At 40.9% G+C, this 24,702-nt stretch overlaps 1 protein-coding gene across 2 annotated transcripts in view; it reads left to right on the forward strand.

Annotated features, from left to right (window-relative positions):
* The window catches only part of LOC134535856 (insulin-like growth factor-binding protein-related protein 1), a 62,487-nt gene that overhangs the window by 22,688 nt on the left and 15,097 nt on the right, over positions 1-24,702 (forward strand). For both annotated transcript variants that reach the window (XR_010075720.1, XM_063375193.1), the window contains exon 3: positions 24,499-24,655. Coding sequence is in view for 1 of the 2 variants with exons in the window: in XM_063375193.1 (XP_063231263.1) it covers positions 24,499-24,655 (157 nt within the window). In the remaining variant the exon portion in view is untranslated. The remainder of the gene's footprint in view (positions 1-24,498; positions 24,656-24,702) is intronic.

The raw sequence follows: 24,702 nt of genomic DNA on the forward strand, positions 1-24,702 counted from the left end.
TCAGAGGATAGAACAAGAACGTTTGAAGCAATAAAGACATGAGTCTCGAGATGCCAAAATAGGAACTGTTACTAAGAAACTGAAGTTCGATTCTCGAGAAAAATTCAAGAAGCTCCAACTTTCACCAGGCATGACTTCAGCTCAAATATCCGAAGTGCAGTGTCCTGTGTGTGATGAGATTTATGTCGACCCTCCATCAGAAGACTGGATCGAGTGTTGCAAATGCCACACATGGTGGCACGAGGACTGCTCGAACTTTGAAGGAGGAAAATTTGTTTGCGATTATTGTTTATAAAAACACCAACTCTGAATTAGTTATGTAAGTTAACTATTAATTGTAATTTTCAACAAACCAAGCCTTTAATAATATGTCATATATGTAAAAAAGCATGTAACAATGTTAAATTAGTTAGTTTACATTAGTTTGCATTCTAAGAATAAATATGTTTAAACTTTTGTCAGAAATGTCATCTTACCCCGTAGTCAAAGTCATCTTGCCCCGGTAACGGGGCAAGATGGCACATTTGCACTATATTTTTAAAAGGGCAGAACTTTGGAGATAATATAGAAACATAGATTTTTCCATGTAGTTACACCACGACAAAAGACTATTCTAATCGTGTCTGGAGAGAAGGAAATCGTATTTCCAAAATTAAAATTATAAAAAATGGCGAACTCTTAACATCGCCAACTTGCCCCGTCCTCCCCTACATACATTTATACATTAACATGAAAGCAACTATATTACTCCAAAATAGTGTTCGCAGTAATGCTGGGTTCGGATTCAGCTTCAGGTGCTTTGAGTTGTCTCAGTACCTCCAATAATTAAAATGTATTTGTAAACCGTTCTCTAAATAGCTTTCCACTATAACTGCGCACCTAATACGCATGATTAGATACCTGAAAAATTCGCGAATTCATTTCGCGATAGGCTAAAATACAAATAGTTATACCTCAGTGCTGCCTCTGCTATTGGCTCACAACTCACCTGGATGTCTCCGGGGCCAATTAGAAACACCCAACCTAAGACTTTATCGAATCACAGACTGCTACGTTGGGACGTCTCACAAGACAACAGCCAATGAGTGGTTCACATTTGACCGAGTTTACGTAGAACTATGGAGTTCATCCTACAGGTCATTGTACCCGCGAATTTTTCTGGTCCCTACGCATGATACAACAGAATAAAGTAAAATTGTTGAATATTCGATTATTTTTTTATTGGTTAAAAAAATTCTTGAATGAAACATTAATTAAAATGTAAAATTATGCACTAATTTTCGTAAGAAATACTTAGTATTATTTCGAAAAACGTTTCATATATCCTAAAATAACAATAGCATTAATTTTCTTGTTTAACAATTTTTTTTTGCAACTGGTTTCCAAAGGAATCTTTTGTAAAAGTACAGAATTATTAAATTCTGTGCAGACACACTACTGAATGTTCCCCAAAAGCAAAAGTGCGAAGTTTCACGCGCGCGTGTAGCATGCAGAGTACGTATGGATGCTCGGCCCCATCGAAGCTGGGACAGACCTTGAGGGACAGTGGGTGCGTCGCCAGATGCGCAGCGAGCAGCGGCGATCACGTGGGCGGATCAGCTGGGCGCGACCCAGGGCCTCGCCCCAGTGGGCGGGCTGAATGCAACCTCTCTGCTCCTTTGTCCGCTGCAGGAAGCCTGGCGCGCAGACACCCCGGTCGTTTCATTCAGACGGCGGCCATTACTGCGCGCACACCGCACCGGGCCAGCTGATGGCTCTAGTGAAGCACTGTACTTCAAGGAAGTGGCTGTGTCGAACGTCGGAAATCCTCGTTCGTACTTATTACCGTCATCAAGCACGATCAAGCACCATTTCGGCAATGTTTTGGGCGTTTCAATATGGTGATAGTGAAGTAAGACGTGACTTCATCATAGCATGTCATCACCTGACGATTCCTAACTCCATGATTTCTTGTTAAATATTTAAGTAACCAAAGGCTGGTTTGTACCCTATGGACCAGGAACGTAAATATGTAGGATTTTCAAGGAGTACCGACCGAAATTCGCTTTGTGGGAGGGGGTTACCGCATGGCCCGAGAGTTTTGTGCTCGGGTTTTAACCGACACAAGTCATCTTTGGATAGAGTTCATGCATGTTGTAGACTGCCCATATTTTGGCCTTAATGCACGCAATAAACAGAAATGTTAAAAATAAACAAAACGTTTTCCATTAACAAAATAGTTTTGACGTTTACTTTTATCAACCCCGTTTCACAGTTACGATTTTGCAAGAGCAAGTATTCTCCCTCAGAGAGGGGCTTCTTAATTCCAGGGGGGTGGTCCCACTGACCCCCCTCCCCCCCCGAATCTACGCTCGTGGTACGAGCCATTGATAATTTGACACGCCTCACTCTTCGTTCGATTCGGTCTTGTTGCCTCAGTGGGTAGAGCTTCTGTGTGGTGTAGCCGAAGCTCCCAGTTCGATTCCCGACTGTGCCTTTTGGCACTGAACCTTTTCAGCATATTTTTATAGAGCGAAGTGGGAAAGGCAATGTTTTTTCACTGTCCCACCCACTTCTATCAGCCTTAACTTTGCAAAGAAACGCGCATATATAGAAGAGTGGTTAAAATCTCAATAATGAAATGATCTTATATTTGTGTACTTTTACTATTGCTTAGGGAAATTTAAAAAAAAAAAACCTCTAAACGTTTGAAGTCACAGCCTGTACCCAAGTGCACCATAGGACACGGCCAGTCCCTTATTTTTAGGGAACGGAGTTTGTTGTCCTATCTGTTGCCGATCTAATGCGCATGCACAAGAGCTCACTTTTTCGTTGATTACGACCGTAATCTAACTCGCGGGCCGTATTCCAGAACGTGTCCAAAAACGAATCCCAGTAAGCAAACAAATCAGCATTCGTTTTAATAAACGGTGCCCTGAGCGAGGCTAGAAACGTTTTCCGACGCATTCTAGCGGACGTTGAGCAACCATCGATGCATCGATATGAGCCACCTCAAACGCCACTCTCCCGTCACTGAGGAGGTATGAAGAATGATGTTTTAGAAGAGTTCATTAATGGATCGCATATTTACAGCTCGACACTCGAACATCTCCTAACCTGACTCCTTGTCTTGTGTGGACGCGCACTCGCCCTCTTGCCGTTTTATAATCCACTCGCAAGCAGGTACTCTGAATTACTGACCTAATACATACCAAATTTTAGAGATTACAACTGTCATCACAGCACAAACACATCACTATTTTCCAAGTGGCGTGTGTCTTTTCATATCAACGCGAGAGTTAGAAAGTTGCTCTATGACCCTTTTTTTTGCTACCTAAAATTAGCACCCTATGCAGTATATTTTGCCATAAAACACAATATAATAGTTTGTCATGCACGTTTTATTACAAATAGAGTTGCATTGATCCCCCTTTCTTACGTAATGGGTTTGGTACTACACTCCAAACCTTCATTTTATTTATCTGTTTCGTTAATACATTTCAAATTTGCTTTGCTATACTAAACGTTTAGTTCATAATATCCCACATTAGGATATATTTTCACAAGCCCCCTCCCCATTATTGGTACTCTGCAAGTCTGCAACCCTTCTTGTTTGAGATAGACCTTGGGTGGTTTATCTCAAAACTTATAGTTTCGGTCAGAAATATATTGTCATAGTTTGTATGCATATTGATGAAACACGTTTTAAGTTAATTTAAAAAAAATTTCTTGTTGAAATTATTTAGTTTGAAGATGTTCGAGTGAATATATTTTCCATTTATGTAGGTGTGCACTATAGCTGTCTGAACTCTTGAATGTCCGTTAGAAAAAAAAACATCTGTGCCATTCACATCAGATAACACATGCTCGTCGTCAAATGTCAGAGTTCAACTGCTTGTTGACAGTGTCGGGCAGAAGGACAGCAGCGGCTAATTAACTTCCCACTCGGAGGGGCTATTCGTTTAACGTCTTAACATGCACTGCGAGGGCTTAACGAGTTCAAGACAATCCACAGCTATGAAGAATTATGAACCTGAACGAACTGTTGCTGATCAACCTCACGTCACCTAGTGCGACCGGAAAATAATTGGTAGATTACCTTATTACTGATAAATTAATTAAAACGAAAGAATCTATGAAATTATAAGTTCAATATTCTTAAGAGACGGTCCAGCTTTTCATTGCAGTAAAAATAAGTAATAAAAATTAAATAAAGAGATGTTTCAATGTTTTCGATGATTTAATAAATAAGGTTTTTTTTAAAATAATAAAACGTGCCGATAGTTAAACAGTATCCAAGCAGTCGGAATCAACCCTCGGGCGTATTAATGTGTTTTTATACCACCTTGTCCACCTTTACTGCACCTGTCTATTGGCCGGAAGGTCCTGGGTTCAATCCCCTTCCTATCACGTGCCAGGAGAGGTGAACACTTGCAATAATAAGTAGGAGAATGTATTTTCCGTGAAAATATTTCGAGGCTAGCTGAGTGTTAAAACACTGTAGTATCGTCTGTGTTTGTGTTTCGTGATATGTCGAATTTTTTTTAGGTACATGTATATTGTCAGCACACCGCCAATTACTAGGAAGAAACCGCTGGCGCGGGCGTACAATATTGTAGTCTAATGATCGTTCAGATTTTTTCGCGAAATTTATGTGCCCTTTTTCCATAAGTAAATCAGAAAAAAATCTAAGCGAATAGTTTTGTAGTTGCTTAAGCTAGACCGATGAGTATAAATAATTATTTATTGTCAAAATGTTTTCCACCTGTCTGCAATTGGTAGAAATATTTTTTATGTGACGTAGTTATTTTTAAGGCGAATTCGTATTGCAGTGTTTCCCCTATGGGACAAGTTAACAGCGGACCCAGCTTATTTCGCTGATGAGAGCTAATAAGATGATTGTTGTTGCGAATATGGACAAAATGCGTCGAACCCTAAAACATTGCTGAATTTATCTGCCATTCATGCCAGGTATTTTTCAGGAAAAATATTTATTAATCTACAATGAGGTATGCATGCGTTAACGATTATTCCATTGATACTGGCGTATGTTTGCAAGAGAAGCCATTGCCATATTTGGTCAGGCCATTTAAGAAGCGTTTGCTTCCGCAGTGGATGGCTATGATTGGTGTGCTGACAGCGTACATGCACATGAAAGAAACACAGCCAACCACGAAACACGTAGACATTGTTACAAAGTTTTAACACACAACTGGTCTGAAAATCTTTTCGCACGCATGCATATTTTGCTAAAACATTCCGAGACTAGCTGAAAGTTAAATCACCGTAGCATAATCTGTGTTTCGTGATTGGGTAAGTTTCTTTTATCTACATGTTGAGTGTTACAACACCAATCACAGTAGTTCAGTGTGGCAGCGAACGCGTCCTGAGTGGTTCGGTCAAGTAATGCAACGACTTCTATTGCAGGCGGCCGCCAAGTACAAGGAAGAAACCGCTGGTGCAGGTATACCTTATTGCAGTTAATAGGCGTTAAGATGTTTTTTCGCGAAATATTCCTGCCCCTATACATGACTCTAATCATATTCTCTGATGCCGAGGAGATATTACTGCAGGAGACGCGCAATACACTTCCGTCAACAGCAGAGCAGATGGTTCACAGGGCCATCTGACTGGAGGTCGACCACGCTGCGAAGTAAGCAGTTCAAGGTCCAAACTTCGCGACAACACTCGACCCGAGGATCCGCTCACAGATTATCGTCAGTAGTATAGGAATGGGGCTTCTGGCACTGGCTTCTGGCTGTGGAGCTGTGTGTCCTTTCCGCCATCTTGGATTGTGACGTCACGGCGGCCATCTTGGATGAGTGTAACGGGACATAGCGTAACAGGACATGTTTGACCTTGACCCCGGCGGCCATTTTGGATCCTCCATCTTGGATCCGCCATTTTGGATGATGTCATTATGTTCTCGAAAATTCCGGCATTGTGTTTTCCGCCATTTTGAATTATGACGTCACCGTTGCAATTTCCGTTACGGCCGCCATCTTTAACTTTTTTATTTATTATCCGATTTTAAAAAAAAAATTTAAAATTTATTAAAAAATTCATTTAATAAAATTTTTTTTTAAAAATCATACATTAACGACACGGAGCTCGGAGTCCGCGGTTCGAACCCGACGAGTGCAAAAAAAATTAAAAATGGCGACCGATCCTTCCCCCTAGGTGACTGCAGGCAGACTGACTCCCACCACTTTTTTTCAAAGCATATATATCGTCACCTAGTATGACGTCATGTCCGCCATCTTGTCTTCGATGCTGGAGACCACCATCTTGTTTTCGGGCACTAGAGTACGCTGACGCCATGTTAGTTTAACTCTTACCCGCTAGAGTGCAGTAATCATTTATTATTGCTGTGACACCCGCCATCTTGTCATTTGGCCGCCATCTTGAAAATCCGTAATTATTTAGCTAGAAATTCGGGAAAAGGTCCAAAATTCATTAAATAAATCACTCATTAATTTACATATTGATTCGATGGATTCCTGTCCTCGGTTCGATACCCGATCGATGCAATAATGTTTAATTTTATGAAGAAAAAAACAATAACTTCAATAAACCATGTTCAACATTCTTAAAGAGATTTTAAATCCTCTACTACCATCATCCTATAAGCCATCAAGACCAACATATTGGAAATTCGTTATTTTAATGCTAGAGATTCGGGAAAAAGTTCAAAATTCATTAAATAAATTTGTAATCTATATACTGACTGATTAGATCGACTAAGCTCCTTGGTTCGATCCCTGGATGATACAAAACAACTTTAATTTTAAAAAAGTACCACTAATGTGTAAGGTTTGAGAAAATAAAAACACCGCAAGTTCTTTTAAAAAAAACTTTTATTACATACATACTACACTACTACAAGTACAAAAAAATTACACAGACAAATTACTAAAGCCTTGTGGATTTCTCGACGTCTGCATCTGCCACCCACGAATTGAAGCGAGGTGGAAAGCCCCACCACTTGACGTAGGACAGTCCATTTCTTCGTTTTATAATCTTCTCCACCAAGTACGTATCGGGATACAACGTAGGCTGAATCTCTTCGGCATAGAAGCCGCCATGGATAGGTTTGTGGTCCAAATCTTCGAGGTAGTAGGTCCTAGGCTCTGATTCACGAACATGTGTCACACGGAAAAGTTCGGGACTCCAGTTCGCAGTGAAACCTTTCTCGAAGATACCTTTCTGCTTGGAGATTCGCACAATGTCGCCGACGTTAGCTTTACGCTTTCGTGGATCTTTCTTCTTCGTGTTGGGAAAAACTGTTTGAAGCAGGCGATTATCCTTTACATCCTTTGGCTTCATTTTCGTGGTAGAATGCACAGTGGAATTATACTCGCTTATTAGTTTCGGCAAGATGTCAAGCCACTTGTAATTTCCGTTAGCCGTGAACTGCCGCCACATCTTGGAACGCAAAGTTCTGTTAAACCTTTCGACAACGGAGGCTTTGACGTTACTAAATGTAGAGTAGTGTTTGATGCCATACTTCTTCACCAAAGCCTTGAAGGTCGCATTGTAGAATTCTTTCCCGAGGTCCGTTTGCAGGTGCGACGGTACACGTCCATCACGCAAAATATTGTTCATGGCCTTGGCTACGTCAGTTGCAGTCTTTGATTTGACAGGTCTAGCCCAAGCGAACTTGCTATAAACATCGATGACTGTCAACATGTACTTGAAACCTTTATTCAATCGGGAATACGGTATCATCTCAACAAGGTCCGCCTGGAATAAATCATCAATTCCACGAACTATGACTTTGCGACGAAGGTATTTCCGTCTAGCAGGAGCATGAAGTTCGCGAGCGATTCCGGTTCGACTCATTGTATGTAGCCGGCTTCCTTCAGTTCTTCAAGTATGGAGACTATTTCGTTGATGTGCGAATAGTTTCCTACACTAAGCGATGCATGTAGAATTCTAAGGCGATCAACTAATTCATTAGGGTCGTTCCAATATACATAGTCAAATGTCTGACCACTTTCTAGCTTTTTTAAACCTTCGCCATGTATTGTTAGTTCACTGAAGAGATTAGCGAGAATGTCGATTTTTTCATGATCTACGTCTTTATATACACCACTATCTGGATCGTTATCGCGAAAATGTGCATTGGTTAGCTCTAGCAGTTTTTTGTACTCTTGTAAGTCGTTGTGAGAATATCCTTTAGGCTCCCTGCGAAACAGCAATTCGTACAGACCCGGAGTCCCGCGCGTTTTGAACTCTGCTACGCGCACGATATTTCCTGGTAGAAAGTCTATTTCTTTAGCACCGAGGAACCATTTATTATGTTTTCTGTACACTCCGTAGGTCGTGTCATTATTCCGGCTCGTAAACGATATCAGGTATGGTCGGACCATTGCATTAACTTGATGTCCCTTTTTCGGTATTTTCTTCTTGTGCATGGACTCTGTACTTGTTAAGTCCTCTTCTTCTCGATCCGGTTCATACTTTCTCTTCTTTACAGTCGGTATTTCATCTTCAACTTCTGTCTTCACAATGATGGCTGGTTCTTCCTTGTTTTTAAGTTCGTCGAGGCGACTAGTGATTGGTTTAAATATCTCCTCATTTTCCATCTCACGTGCAAGTCTGGTTCGTCTAGCAAGTAAATATTTTTCGCGAACAGACTGTATAGCTCGATGAAGGTCACCGGCCAGGTCCGACATTGTACTGGCTGAAAACTTATTACAAGACCTCCTTATATACTTTTTTATTCGTTCGCAGAAACTTCTTTCTTGTGTTTGGACAAATCTGAATTTGTTGACAAGTGAGATAGCGATGCTTTCAGACTACTTTGAAAAGTCCTCAAATCGTCACGTCTTTGTGCATTCGATACTTCGATCATGTCACGAATGCGGGAATCCGAAGCTTCCACGCGCTGGTCTATGGCTACGAGGTACTCAAGTAATTCCTTTTTCACACTGTCTACTTTTTGAGCCAGTAGCGAAATGTATTTGCGGATAACGTCGTCATGAGACTTGAGAGAAGTACGTAAGTCTCGACTGCTACGTCCAAATTTAGAAATGCTATGACTCATGTTTGGCGATAAACTGATCGAAACCTCGTCTGTACCTGCCCTTATATAGCGGCCAGTCTTTGACTATAACTAGGAATCCGTGTTCTTCTTTCCAACACAAGGAGCACATGTCTTTGAATTCCTGAAACGACATGTCGGTGTTTACGTGATCGTCATAAGCGTGGCGTAAATTAAGTTCGTCCATGCGAAACAAAACTATGACATTCGCGTTGTCTCGTAGGAGATGTTTTGGTATTCTACCGTACGTCTGACACTGGTATACGCAGTCTACCTTGGCGTGTCGACCCATGGAAAAGTACTCTTGTATTATGCCTTGTTTCTCGCACATTACATCGTCGAACACAAACACGGAATTGGCTTTTGCTTCGCTTGGAGGTACAACATCGGTATTATCGCTAAACGGAAAATACTCCAGACCATCCACCGAGCGCAGAACAGCGGCCAAGCGCTGGTACTTTGGCTGTTGCAACGACTTGGAATACAAGTAGACGTTCTCGAACCGAAGACCATTTGGTTCCTCCAGTAAACTCAGTAAAACACACGTCTTGCCACAGTTTGACGGTCCCGCCATTATGCATCGTACGGCGGACGGTAATAATATACCATGTCGTGATTCACGTGCACTAAATACATCGTCTTGCGTAATGCGCACGGGCAAACACACGGCTTGCTTGACGACCTGCATTGTACTAAAGTATTTGTATAAAAGAAGCGTATTTATACTTTCTGGTCAGTTGCATGTAATGTCTCGAAGAGGCAGGAACAAACAACACATCGGTGCGGGACTCGTAAACTCGCTGATAAACAATCTACCATTCGAGCTACACATTCCCGGCTACAGATTTTGCGGCCCCGGCACGAAACTATCGAAAAGGTTGGCTCGCGGTGACGTGGGCATTAATTCTCTGGACGAAAAGTGCAAGCAGCACGATATCGCATATTCATTAAGCAAGGACCTGGAATCCAGACACCGGGCCGACGAGATATTGGCACAGGAAGCCGAAGATATAAGCAAATCGTCGAACGCGGGACTAGGAGAGAAAATCGCAGCGTGGGGCGTATCTAAAATCATGAAGGCAAAGACGAAATTAGGACTGGGTGCTCGTCGAGCCAGCTCCATCAAGTCAAAGACTAACTCACGCAAGACCAAGAAGCGCAAGATCGGTGCAGGCGTGCAAAAATCCAAGCAAAAACTACAGACTCTCGACAAGAAGATTATAGGAGGATTTCTTCCTTTGCTTTTGCCTGCATTGGGTGCTCTCGGAGGCCTTATCGGTGCAACGAGCGGTATAGTGCGGGCAGTCAACACTTCGAAGAATGAGCGCAAGCAGTTAAAAGAAGCACAGCGACACAATGCTAGCATGGAAGCCATTGCCATCGGTAAAAAAAACGGCGCAGGACTGTACTTGCATCCTCACAAGACAGGACGAGGCATGAGAAAGAAACGTGTAAAGAGAAAATCCTAAGTTCCCTACCGAAACGACCGCTCACCAACGTAGATTTAATAAAGTACGCACGCAAACTGAAAATACCAAATTTCCGCGGCGTGTTTATGCGAGACACTTTGCCCAGCAAGCCAAAGACACGTGAGTGCGCCATAATTAATTTAGACACGTCGGCGGGTCGCGGCACGCACTGGGTGGCGTATATAAAGTCTGGAAAAAAAGCTACTTACTACGACAGTTTTGGAAATTTACGCCCTCCGCCCGAACTTAGGCGGTACCTGGGCCCGTCCACTACATTGTTTTACAATTACGAAACGGAACAGAAGCCTAATCAAACAAACTGCGGACACTTGTGTCTTCGCTTTTTAACAAACAAAAATTAGCTGACAAATAAAAAGTGCTACTTAAAGGTTGTGCAGTGATGTTAATTTATTAGTCATGTCGATAACACTTACCCTGACAGGTCACGCATCTGAGCTGCGGGCGGTTCATTTCCCGCCTCTGGATTTAGACGGAGAATGGTGTATCGGACTCGTAGATTTTCAAACGTATAATGCCATACCGAACATTGACGAAGAAAATTGCAAGATCTGCTTCCTGAAAAGTGATGGGACCGCTCATGAAATACGGTTACCTGTTGGCTCTTACGAAATTGACGACATTGCAAATTACATCAGGGATATGTTACCACAGGATGTAGACTTTCAACTGCGTGGAAATCCAAACACGCTACAATGCGAACTTTACTGCAGTGAAAATGTCGACTTTACGAAACCCAGGACCATAGGTTCTATGCTAGGATTCGAACCGAAAATATACGCGGCCAAGACCTTGCACGTCTCCTCGTTACCCGTACAAATAATGCCTGTGAATGTAATACGTGTAAACTGCAATTTGGCAAGTGGAACATACCTCAACGGACGACTAAACAACATGCTGCACGAGTTTTCGCCGATGGTCCCGCCAGGATATAAACTGGTCGAAGTACCGCAAAGTATCATTTACGTTCCAGTCGTCGTGAAGTGCGCACACGAAGTCGTCGTCCGAATCGTTGACCAGCGAGGACGATTGGTGAATTTTCAAGACGAAGAAATTACATTACGTCTGCACTTGAAGCGATGGGCATAAAGTTCGTAACACCGAACAATTATAAAAGAAATCGTATTGCCGTGAACAAGAACAGTTCTCTACCAGACATCGGTGCATTAACACCTGACAACATAAAGTATCTTCTCAGTATTGGACAAGTGCCGAATAAATATGGAAGACGAAATCCTCAACGTGGAAGATCCAGTCATTTTTGATGACAGCATTACGAAAATGGAATTGCACGAGTACCAGCCTTTCCTGCTCGGACCGTACGCACTACCATCGGAAGTACGCATTGCAGTACAGCACCAAGATATTTATACTTTACCTTCGCAGTCATTTCTACGTATAAGAGGCACGCTTACAAAAGCGGATGGTACGCATCCGACAACGACGTCAATATCCTGCAATGGTATTCTTCACCTAATCGAGCGCATTACTTATGTACTTAATGGTGTCGAGGTAGACCAGACGAGAGATGTAGGCATAACATCTGCTATGAAAAATTACCTTTCGCTCACGCCAAATGAACTGTCTGCTGCAAAGATGGCCGGTTGGGCTCTCGAGGATGAATATAAGCTTCCGGTTTATGCCGAAGGGAAGTTCGAAGTTTGTGTTCCTCTGTCCATGCTTCTTGGATTCGCTGAGGACTACAAGCATATAATCATTAATTCGAAACAAGAGCTCGTACTGCTTCTAGCCAACACGCACATTAATGCAATTGTCGCCGCTGCAGAAAACCCTCAAGATGTCTCGCTAACACTACAGTCTATCGAGTGGATGCTGCCCCACATCCAAGTGAGCACCGTTGAACGAGTCAAGATGTTGAAGAACATAGAAAATGGCAAGAATTTCGATGTGCCATTCCGATCCTGGAGCCTGGAAACTTATCCTGGTTTGCCTCATAGTCAGCGTATCAATTGGATAGTAAAGTCCAGCTTCGCTACGGAAAAACCAAGATACATCATCGTCGGGCTTCAGACCGGAAGACAGCTCAATGCAGGAGTAAGTCGCTCCGTATTCGATAACTGTCAAATACGTAATGTAAAAATATTTTTAAACAGCGAAAGTTATCCGTACGTTGACATGAACATGGACTTTGAAAGTGGAAGATTTCTTCTCGCATATCAAATGTATGCCAAGTTTCAGCAAGCTTACTATGGGCGGAGACAGTCACCGATACTGAGTCCCGACAGTTTCAAGAACAAGGCACCGTTAATGGTGTTTGACGTTTCCAAACAGGATGATCGAATAAATTCAAACATCATCGACTGTAGGATCGAGATAACGACTAGCGGAAATATTCCGCCAAACACCTATGCTTTTTGTCTGATACTTCACGATCGGCTTGCATCGTACAATTGTCGAGACAAACTTGTGAAAATCCTGACATAAATACTGTTTCGTTTTCGATAATAATTTAGTTACGACCGAGCATTGCTAGCGACAACATGTACTGCAACCTGCAAGGTTTCCAGAGTCAAAATGGATTCGTGCTCAAGGAAATTGCCGTCACTCACGACGGCCGGACTCGAATCCGCAGCTTCCGACCTCCGTATCCGTGGAAACTACTAGACGAAAAAAGTAAACGGTCGAACGAATGGCTATGTAAATACTATCACGGACTAGAGTGGGACGAAGGAAAAATTCCGTACCACCAAGTGAAAAACACACTTCAAGATTTACTAGTTCAAAACGAAATAATCTACGTTGCCGGACCCGAACAGAAGAAATGGCTACGAGAACTGTGCGACGTTGGAGCAGCTGAAATCGTAGATATACAGACCGACTACGGCTGTCCTTCCCTGCGCAAGCTTAGTGCAATATACGACATGCAGCCATGTGACAAGTTTGAACGTGTCTGTGCCTGTACAAACTTGCAGCTAATGCAGAAATGGCACACACATTGTTAGTAGGAGCCTGCATATATAAATGGCGTACATACGTACGTGCCTTCAGTTGACGTTCGACCTGCAAGAAGATGTTTACGTTTCATCCTGCTAACGTGTACGTGAGCGCAAGACCTAGCTTCAGCAGTGTTGAGTACAGCTACTGGGATTCCGGATATCTACGTACATATACAGAAACCTGTGATGGAGGTGCTCAGCATTGGCGGTTTGCGCACTTTCCTGTGTCCTACGAACCGACTCAGCAGCTGGTAGCTTGTTGCGAACCTGGAAACTGTGCCGTCTATCACATGAGACCACACACAATCCTTCCTGCTAGCATCGATGAGGTAGTCGCCTCGTCTGCATGTGCAACACCAAACATGAGCGTGTTGCAACCTGTTGCGACCTGTGATGCTTCTACGCAGACGCCCAAACGGTGTGTGTCTCGTCGTCGCAGTTCAGGCAGTGAATCTGTCCCAACTAGCACTGAGCCAAAGCCCAGGCGTAGACGTGGTCACAGACGTCATCGACCATGTCTTGTCGGAGTTGTCAACGTCACAGAAGATGACCAGCTGGAAACCTGTGTTCCTGATCCTGTGGCCTGCGAACCAGTTGGAACCGGAGTCAACGAACCAGTTGGAACCGGAGTCAACGAACCAGTTGGGACCGGAGTCGACGTGTCAGTTCGTGCGGCATTAAAGACTTTGCTTGTGAAAATGCTTGATTCCTTAACCTAATATGTATTTGTGTAATTTTTATAAATAAATGTGTAAATCTTGAACTCGTATGCTTTTTATTTCTACAATTTTTAGGTACCTAATAGGAAAAAAAAATAATTTTAAATACAGACATTATTTTGACTCATGAGGTATACCAGTAGACCACGGGTATATAAGCGAGGTTCAGACGACTGGACCCGCAGTTCACCTCTGGTCGCGGTGCAGTACGGGCGTGCTCTCTCCATTAAGTTTCGTGAGATTTAGTTATGTCGACCGGAATAGAATGTTTACCGACAGCAGCTGGGACCTCGATGGCAGCAACGATGATGGAGTCGGAGATCCCGATACTGACTGCAGAGGAGACCACGGTGGCGGTGGAGATCCCGATACCTGCTGCAGAGGAGACAACGATACGTGCTGTTCCATCATCAGCTGAAGTTTCACCATCTGCATTCCAGACTTCAATTCATGAAGAACATACATCGCATCAATGCAAATATTGTGACGCATCATTTACTTTCACTTCAAATGCGCGCAGACATGAAAGAAGCAGCTGTCAGAATAATGCTCAAAGAATACTGTTTCAGTGCAAAAAGTGCAATAAACTAATTTCACGTCTCGATAGCTTACATCGTCATTATAAAAAATGCTCCGAGACGTATAATGAACATGGTTATTGATTTGACTCATGTGTTGTACCGGCTAATGAGACTATATAAGTGAGACCCCAGGTGATATGGACTTCAGTCCGCCTCTGGCTGCGGTGATGAACGGCTCGGATAGTTAGACTTGTATAACATAATGGACCAGTATCTATCTATTCTTGAGAACTCGATGGCATCATTACCAGTATCAACACCAACCTGGATCGAAGGTCTACCATCATCAGTGCAGAGCCCGATGACAACGATGTCTACAGCTACACCTGCTCTCTCAGCACAGCGGGAGATTTCGACGCGTGCAACATCTTCTGCAGAGCAGACCTCAACGGCTTCAGAAGTTAACATGTCAGCAGTGTTACAATGGTTGTCAACAGTTCCAGTGGCATTGATGAAGGAAGGTGCATCCAACGGTGTTCCATCATCCGGCTGCACGTACTGCGAGAAGATCAAAAACTTGAAATTACGTGATTATGTAATACACAATTGTAGTGATAACTCTGAACGCATTAAATATCAGTGCAACAGATGTTTAAGCAAGTTTGTACAATATGGAAGATTAAAACGACACCTCAGGAATTGTGATAGACTGGCTGTACATTCATCGGAATCAAGCTGTATATTTTGTAACAAAACATTGGCAAATATTCAAAGTGCACAACGACACGAAATATATCACTGTCCTTTTAATGAAGTCGATAATTCTGCTTTGTGTGCAAATTGTGGTGTACCAATATGTCGACCTGATAAACTGAATAGACATTTAAAGTCATGTAAAAGGCTTAGTCCGTACAATAAGAAGACTGTTTCAATCGAGAAATCCTCAAGGCTTTAGTAATTTGTCTGTGTATTTTTTTTGTACTTGTAGTAGTGTAGTATGTATGTAACAAAAGTTTTTTTTAAAAGAACTTGCGGTGTTTTTATTTTCTCAAACCTTACACATTAGTGGTACTTTTTTAAAATTAAAGTTGTTTTGTATCATCCAGGGATCGAACCAAGGAGCTTAGTCGATCTAATCAGTCAGTATATAGATTACAAATTTATTTAATGAATTTTGAACTTTTTCCCGAATCTCTAGCATTAAAATAACGAATTTCCAATATGTTGGTCTTGATGGCTTATAGGATGATGGTAGTAGAGGATTTAAAGTCTCTTTAAGAATGTTGAACATGGTTTATTGAAGTTATTGTTTTTTTCTTCATAAAATTAAACATTATTGCATCGATCGGGTATCGAACCGAGGACAGGAATCCATCGAATCAATATGTAAATTAATGAGTGATTTATTTAATGAATTTTGGACCTTTTCCCGAATTTCTAGCTAAATAATTACGGATTTTCAAGATGGCGGCCAAATGACAAGATGGCGGGTGTCACAGCAATAATAAATGATTACTGCACTCTAGCGGGTAAGAGTTAAACTAACATGGCGTCAGCGTACTCTAGCGCCCGAAAACAAGATGGTGGTCTCCAGCATCGAAGACAAGATGGCGGACATGACGTCATACTAGGTGACGATATATATGCTTTGAAAAAAAGTGGTGGGAGTCAGTCTGCCTGCAGTCACCTAGGGGGAAGGATCGGTCGCCATTTTTAATTTTTTTTGCACTCGTCGGGTTCGAACCGCGGACTCCGAGCTCCGTGTCGTTAATGTATGATTTTTAAAAAAAAATTTTATTAAATGAATTTTTTAATAAATTTTAAATTTTTTTTTTAAAATCGGATAATAAATAAAAAAGTTAAAGATGGCGGCCGTAACGGAAATTGCAACGGTGACGTCATAATTCAAAATGGCGGAAAACACAATGCCGGAATTTTCGAGAACATAATGACGTCATCCAAAATGGCGGATCCAAGATGGAGGATACAAAATGGCCGCCGGGGTCAAGGTCAAACTTGTCCCGTTACGCTATGTCCCGTTACACTCATCCAAGATGGCCGCCGTGACGTCACAATCCTAGATGGCGGAAAGGACACACAGCTCCACAGCCAGAAGCCAGTGCCAGAAGCCCCATTCCTATACTACTATCGTCGGAGAGAGAAATGGGAAATTTTTACCCCATACCTAACTAAAACTAAGTTTACTATTTTCTAGGAAGGGTCCGAGTTCGGGAGGTACCTAGGTGCGTCTCAGGGAGAAGCCACGCCATGCAGGGTATCAACCGTACAGTGAGAAGGTAGCCATGTTCGTCAGCCATGGTCAGCCGTGGCGACGAGCGATGCCATGACTAACTCACTTATCTTAAATATATATATGCGTAGGACTGCTTGCAGGACGTGTTGGAGGGCGTAGTATTTCCTGACCATCCTAGTCAAGCCTCCCTCACATAAACATCTACCGCATGGGAGAGAGCGTTAGTGGAGTAATCATTGAGCAAAACATCCTAGAAACTCAGTTGATACGCATGATTTTACCTCAATGATAGTTGAACTATTGGCCCAAAACTCATCTGGAGGACTTTGGGCCAATGAAAAATACTAAACTTATGCTACTTTGGGACATCTCACATGACAACAGCCAATGAGTGGGTGACATTTGCCCGAATATACGTATAACATCGAGTCCATCCTAGAGATAATTGAACCCACGATTTTTTCCGGTCTATAGATCTGTCTACGATTATTTAGCAGATTTATTGAGTGGACAAATAGACTTGACGCACATATGCATCTGTAAGACGTTGACAATGCGCTTGGCACGCTCTTGAAGACATGGAGCCAGTTATGAACAAGAAGTGAGTTAATTAACTACTTGTAACCCGCCAATGGACTTGACCTTGTTTATCGTCGAATGAACTTTCTAACAATGCTTGATTATGTATAGGCCCGTTGAATCCAGCCTGGAGTGAAATGAATCAACGAAACAATCATGGCTCTATTTAAAGAACAAAAGTTGATTTACTTACCAATATGGAGGGCGACAATTGTTTTTATTCCCACAACAACTATTATTGGTATAAATCTTATGTACACCACAGTACTGAAACATCTCAAGCTCAGCGATATCTATTCTATACACTATTCCTTGTATTTTATGTTTCCTAATTGAATAGAGAACCGGGAAGTTCGCGTATTCGTCTGGCCTCAGGGTAGAATTCAAATTCATACGTGTGCTAAACCCACATTTACTTTCCAATTGATTGATTTATTATCTAGAACATTTTTATCCTTGTTAATTGGCATTACCTGATTAACTTACTTTTCTTATAGCTAGGCATCGTTGGCCCATGGTCGTAGAGGGGCATACCCAAATAACTGCGACCCAATCATGAACACAGTGCGAGATGTGAAGGTTTGCGACTAAATGAATGTATGAAATTTCCCATCTCTATAAATGATTGGAATAGTTGAATGTTCAAATATAAAAAAAAATAAAAACATGTGACATTGATAAACGTGAATTACACTTAGAACTGTGTCCTTAATATCGTTTCTATAAATATTGATTTTTAAGTCTTACTGCGCAAAGAGGTGCTGCAAGGATTTTTTTTTTTTGCTTTATATTAAGTGATGCAGTAATACTCAAAGTGTGTTATATTCGGACGTATTCATTACAGTTTTTATTTCTACAACTCCTACTTCTATTTTTAATTTAACTCCTTTTTATATTACAACTCCTGTTTTTTTTTAAACTTTAAACCACTACTCCACTTACTCCTATTTATACTCCTCCTGCTACTACTCTTACTCCTCCTACCCCTGCTATTTCTACTTCTCTTTTTAATGCTACTATTAATAATCCAACTATCTCTACCAATACTCTTATCTATACTCCTCCATGCGTGTGAAGCAACTAGGAAGTGAACCAAGGGGAACAGAACAATGCAGCTATTGCATGCGTGTTCCATGCGCGAGCCCGCACGCCTGACAGGTCACGGCAGTTGCAGCTGAGCCAACTCGGTGAGGAGAAGTGATTGGCGCTGCAACGAGTGTGTTTGACCCGCGCTGAACCCCCTGCCTCCTCGAGGACCCGGGTCTAGCATGCTGTGGAGAGAGCGGCGCTCTGCTTCCAACAACCCTGGCAGCTTGTCGCTAGCTCGAGTACACTCCACTTGCCCTAAAGTCATTCGACCTAAAATGAATTTAGGCTGAATGCCTGTTAGGTCGAATGAATATTAGGGAAAATGACTTTTAGGCGAATTGACTTTTAGGGCAAGTGACGTTTAGTAGATATGACTTTTAGGGCAACTGACTTTTAGGCCAAGTGACTTTTAGGTCAAGTGACATTTAGGAGATATGACTTTTAGGGCAAATGACTTTTAGGGCAAATGACTTTTAGGGCAACTGACTTTTAGGTCAAGTGAATTTTAGGAGATATGAATTTTAGGTCAAATGACGCACACTCGCTAGCTCACCAGTGACAGCCGTACTTACAGAGAAACATTCTGTACTCTTACAGAAGATTCCTCTGGAAACCAGTTTCCAAGGAATAGCAGATTACAAGAAAGTTAAGTGAATTTATACAATTCGTAAATATTTTTCAGTTACTCGTATCCGCCTTGTTATAATTAGGGGCAGGAACAATTCGCGGGTTCAGTGACCTCCAGGATAGAATACCTGATCCTCTGCATACTTGGGCAAATACAACCTGTTGATTGGCTGCTGACTTGCAAGGTGTCTCAACTGGGTAACTTATCCGATTCTTCTTTGATAAAATGGCTTCTAACTATCTGAAAGTCTCCAGATTAACAGTGAACCAATAGTATAAGTAGCATCAAGGTATAGTTAGTTGTAATCACAGCATATCACAAAATGAACTCATGGATTTTTCCGTTTTGGTACTTATAACCGAGCGTTGTGACAACGCGGTGGCCTTGAACGCCTGGCCTCTCACAAGGGTGGCCGTGGGAACCGCTATGGCTATTGCCAGCTGACGACGTCGGGTGACCTCGCACCGATTCTTTTTATTCCATTTTTTAGATTTTTTTAATCTCCCCAGCTGCATCGGCAACCACGCAGCCTACAATGTTCATCATCTTCTTGTGGTCTGTAGCAAGAACGTACGCAAAGGGGGAGCAGGATGGGAGGATATTACCGAAATACTCAAAATCCTAAACTATATATATATAATCCATCATTCCCTCCAAGAAAAGGAAAGAATTGGAAAGCAAACAGCGGGAAAAGTGGTTCCATCTACCTCCCTCTCCTACCGAAATTCAAATTCCGCATACACTCCTGGTCGCCAGCCCACGAGTGATGCTGATTCCTTCACAACTCGTATCGGGTGATCCTGCTGCCGTCTGCGCTCGTCTCCCGCGGCGTGAAGGTGGCAGCACGACACAGCCACCAGTCCTGGACCCGCGAAGGACATTGTCCTCGAGCGGAAAATACCCGACACGGTCAGGGATCCATCCTGGTACCTTAGATTCACTAGCGAAGAGCTCTAACATTGTTTTTCTGTTTGTTTTATAATATTCATTATTTTTATTTTATTTTAAAATAATTGGTTTTCTAACATTCCAACCATTAAGAGAAACACGTAGGTAGTCAGGAGTGTGTTTGTGTTAGTGAGGTGGAATGATTAACGTTTGATACTCACTGGTGCTTCTAATGCGGTATCGTCTCTAAGGGCGTTATGCCATGATATTCGGGTAAAGGTGCGCGCCCACTGGCGCGAGGCGGCCAGCAATACAGCAAGGAACTCGATTCGCGCTACTGCGTATAGGGGATATTAAGGGAATATGGCACACCTTAAAATAAAAGCCAACTTGACACACTGAGTTGTAATTTCAGTTGTGCACAATACACTTTATTAATATTAATTATATATAAAACTTGTACGCATTTTACAATTTGTACTGCAGTGGATGAACAAAACCTAGACTTACCACGGGTAAAATAAAGCATTTATTTGGGCAATATGACGCACAAAAAATTTGGGAGAAAGCCTTATACTTGACATGTAATGGACATAAGTAATAATATATGATAGTAAAAGTTGAATAATTGATATAGTTATTTAATAACATAAAACTGATTTAAATGTAGAAGGATATTTTTGTAGTCCTTTTAATTATTATTATTATTTGTGGAATTGTTTTAATGTTTTTACTACGAGCCGATTGTGGTGAAAATTTCACGTTCATTAATAACTCTTGCTATCTACATTATTTAGAAAACAAAAATAAAGTGCTTAAAATTTTTTGTCTGTTTTTTCCAGCACCAATTGAATTTTTTCCATTAGTTAGGTCTTTGGATAACTGAAAAAATAGGCTATATATAATTACATAATTTCACCCTTAAGGGGGTGAAAAAGAGGTAAATATGGTTTTAAGATAATTAATAATATCTCCGAATATAATCAAGCTGAGGAAAAGATTTTGGGTTCCAGTGATAAACATACGAATACTATCAACAGAAATGTTATCATTTGGCGAAAAAGGGGCAAATATCGGTTTCAGATAGTTAATTATATCACTGAAACTAATACAGCATATCAAGTTACCAATAATGCACATAAAAATAAGTAAACAACCAACCAAAATTTTACGATTTTGCGAAATTCAATCCCTAATGTCTGAAAATAGGTAAATATGGTTTAAAGTAAAAAAAAAAATATGTAAATCTCAATCCAGTCAAGAATTATAAAAGATATTGGGTATCAATAATAAACAACCAAAAATACCAACAAAAATTAACCATTTTTTTTTTTTTTAGATTTTTCATGTGAAAAGGGGTGAAAAAATTATTTCTGAATCTAATCAAGCATAGTAAAAGATTTTGGGTAACATAATAAAAATAACAAACCCTACCAACTACAATGTTGCCATTTTACGAAATTCAACACCTCAACACTAATGAGCACTTCCGATTGTTTTAGAACTATGTGTTAAAATCTAAGTAATAACATTAAAAAAAACTAAGAAAGAACAACGTGCATGTCGAGTTACGTAACGAATTTCTTTCATTTATCGAAATTAATCGTTCAAACGGGTGACATATGGATAGGGTTTAATTTGTTTTAAAGTATATATAATATTGGAAACGAACCGAATAAGAGGTACATAATTTGAAGAATAATGAAAATAAATCATACATTACTATTTTACCACTTTGCGAGATTCTGGCCCTAAGGGGTGTAAAAGAGATAAGCTCAGTTTTAAGAAAATATGCACACTTCCGAACTTACTAGATGTAAGGGTAAGAAATTAAGAATGAACAATAAGCATAACTTAGAGAGTTACGATTTTTATTTTTCCAATTTTATGGAATTTTACTTTTAAGCACTGTTAATTTTTTTGTACTTGTTACAAGGAAAGTCATTGGAAACCCAGTTTCCAACGATATATATCACTTGTAAAACTACAAGGTAGAGCTTTGTAAAATTGCATATATCACAAAGCCCTGCTTTGCAGTTTTACAAGTGATATCGTTGGCAACAGGGTTTCCAAGGACTATCCTCGTAAAAGTAAAAGTAAAAAAAAAAAAAAAAAATTACACTGAGGGTAGATAAGGGGGTTAAGTTTTTATTTATAATGATAAAATTATAGCTCCATAGCAAATTAAGCTGTATGTAAGGAACTGAGTGTGAATAACTTAAATAATTTATTACTTAGGGTGATTTTATTATGTTTCTAAAATAGACCTCAAATGCAGTTAATAGGAGGTTCGTTATTTTTGATAGAAATAGATCATATATCCATGTAAATTAAGATGGATGTTATAAAACTGAGCAAGAATAACGTCAATTATATTATTTAAAAGCATTTTTGCCTTTACCATTTATATATATTCAATTGCAAAAGGTGTAAAAATGCAGTCAGTTTGGTTTTATTATAAAATAAATATGTACTCTGAAGCTAATCAAGCGGGATTTACCCGACCATATATTTGTACGTTCTTTGAATGATTCTTGGAATGAAAAAAAAAATCGATTTAAAATTTTTAGTGAACACGCGCTGTTGCTTGTTTACACAATATGTCATTAAAAAAAACCTAATGATGAAGAAAAAAGAACAGATATCAACAAAGATACTCATTGTACAACCATGAGTTTTATTTATTAACACACATTTAAAACCAGAAATAGCATATAACCAAAAACTATTTAAAATATATACATATATTTTGGTTATAAGAACAAAAGGTTTCTGGTCTTGAATTTTTTTTCTAATTTAAGACCTTAGTTTTTAAATTTTTAATTTTAAGAATAAGAAAGGGCATGAAGTTTCGTGGAAAGATTCATAAGACTTGCTGTGTGTTGTTATTATAGAATGTGTTTCATGACTGGTTGAATTATCTTTTAAGCACAGATAAACTGTCGATGTATCAATCACAACAAATTTTACCCTGCAGCTTATCTTGCAGACGGCCACAATTTTCAAAGAAATGGTGATATACCTCACTTCAGTCTAATAAGAGTGTAAGTGTAATTTGCTGTCGCCTTAGAGTGACCGATAAGGTGGCAATTCAGTGATTCTTGGCTTCTGGGTTAAGGCTTTTGGAGATGACTGCAACAAGTCATGTTGAAACGTAGGGCGTGGTCTCTCAACCCAGAAGCCAAGATGTTGTGTCTCTGGCCACAAGTGTATTTACGGACTTATCAACGAATAAATTACCTTAAATGAACGAAGTTCCTCTAAATTTCAGATAACTACGCCGTATTCCGAATTCCTAGTTCCATGCTACGCTGTAAACAGGCAAGCGTCAATTGCTGTTGACTTGACAAGTTTTTGAATGGTTTTGTTGGTAGACTAAGATGACGCTTGTAGATTCATGTTCAATGAAAGTGAAATCATTAGCCGTAAACTTACGAAGACAACCGAAAATTAACGAAGATTCCTGCACAATTTGTAACCAGCTTTATTCTTAAATGTAAGGTGAAAAATTTTAACAGTGTATGAGCTAGAAGGTTTAGGATTGACAACATGTTTAGCGGCACTCACAAGACCTAGTGTGGGTCGTGTTAAGAGACCTGCCTAGTAAGGGGTCTATTTGTGTTGTTGAGGCGAGATGATAAGGTCGACACTTGCTGGTGCTTCTGGCACGCTATTTGTGGACCGGTGCGCAGTTTCCTCATCGTGCATAGGACACCTATGAGACTTGTGTGGTAACCGCAAAATTTTATGGCAGGGAAATAAAGATAAAGGTGTAAACCAAGTCTCTTAAGAGCTTTCAAAAATCTCAACCGGTTGATTTCATGCCTAAATATTATTCTGAATTCACGCGTTTCAGCCTCTTTCACGCTTCTAAAAAAAAGAGTTTAAAAACGAAAAACGGGAGCAGTACTATTCATCCACCACTCGAATGTGTATAGTATTTTTTAAATCACGTGTATTTTTTTTCCCTGGTGCTCTTCACACCCTGACGTGTGCACTGATAAAAATTTTCACCTCCAATAAACGAAGAACTCCGGTTAAAAATTATACAGGGATCTTCGTGAATTTACGGTCATCTTCGTAAATTTACGGACACTGAGTTAACTTACTTTGAACATGAAATGATGTTTTCTTGGTTTTATTAGCAAATACATTCAAGAACTGGCGAAGACTACAGCAAGAAACACTGTTCTTTTGTCCACCTTTTAGTTACAACTCGTAAGGCGAGATACGGAGTAGTTTCCAGGGAGATTAAGCCATTTGAAATGACGATTGAAGGATGGATGGATTGTTCGTGGTGAAGTCCGTGAAACTCCCGGCTGACAGGAGGTGGTCTGTGCCTCGCCGGCAGGACCTGCCCGAGGCGCTGTGCGCGTGCCGGGAGACGGAGGTCGCGTGCGGCTCCGACAACAGGACCTACGACAGCGTCTGCCAGCTGAAGCAGGAGGCGCGCCTGAAGGGGTTCCCCAACGACCTGTTCCTCAAGCACTGGGGGCCCTGCCGCTCAGGTACTCGCCGCGTCGTCAGCCTCTCGCGACCCGACTCCACCGCCATA

The sequence above is a fragment of the Bacillus rossius genome, chromosome 1 (genome assembly GCF_032445375.1).
Source record: "Bacillus rossius redtenbacheri isolate Brsri chromosome 1, Brsri_v3, whole genome shotgun sequence".
NCBI lineage: Eukaryota > Metazoa > Arthropoda > Insecta > Phasmatodea > Bacillidae > Bacillus > Bacillus rossius.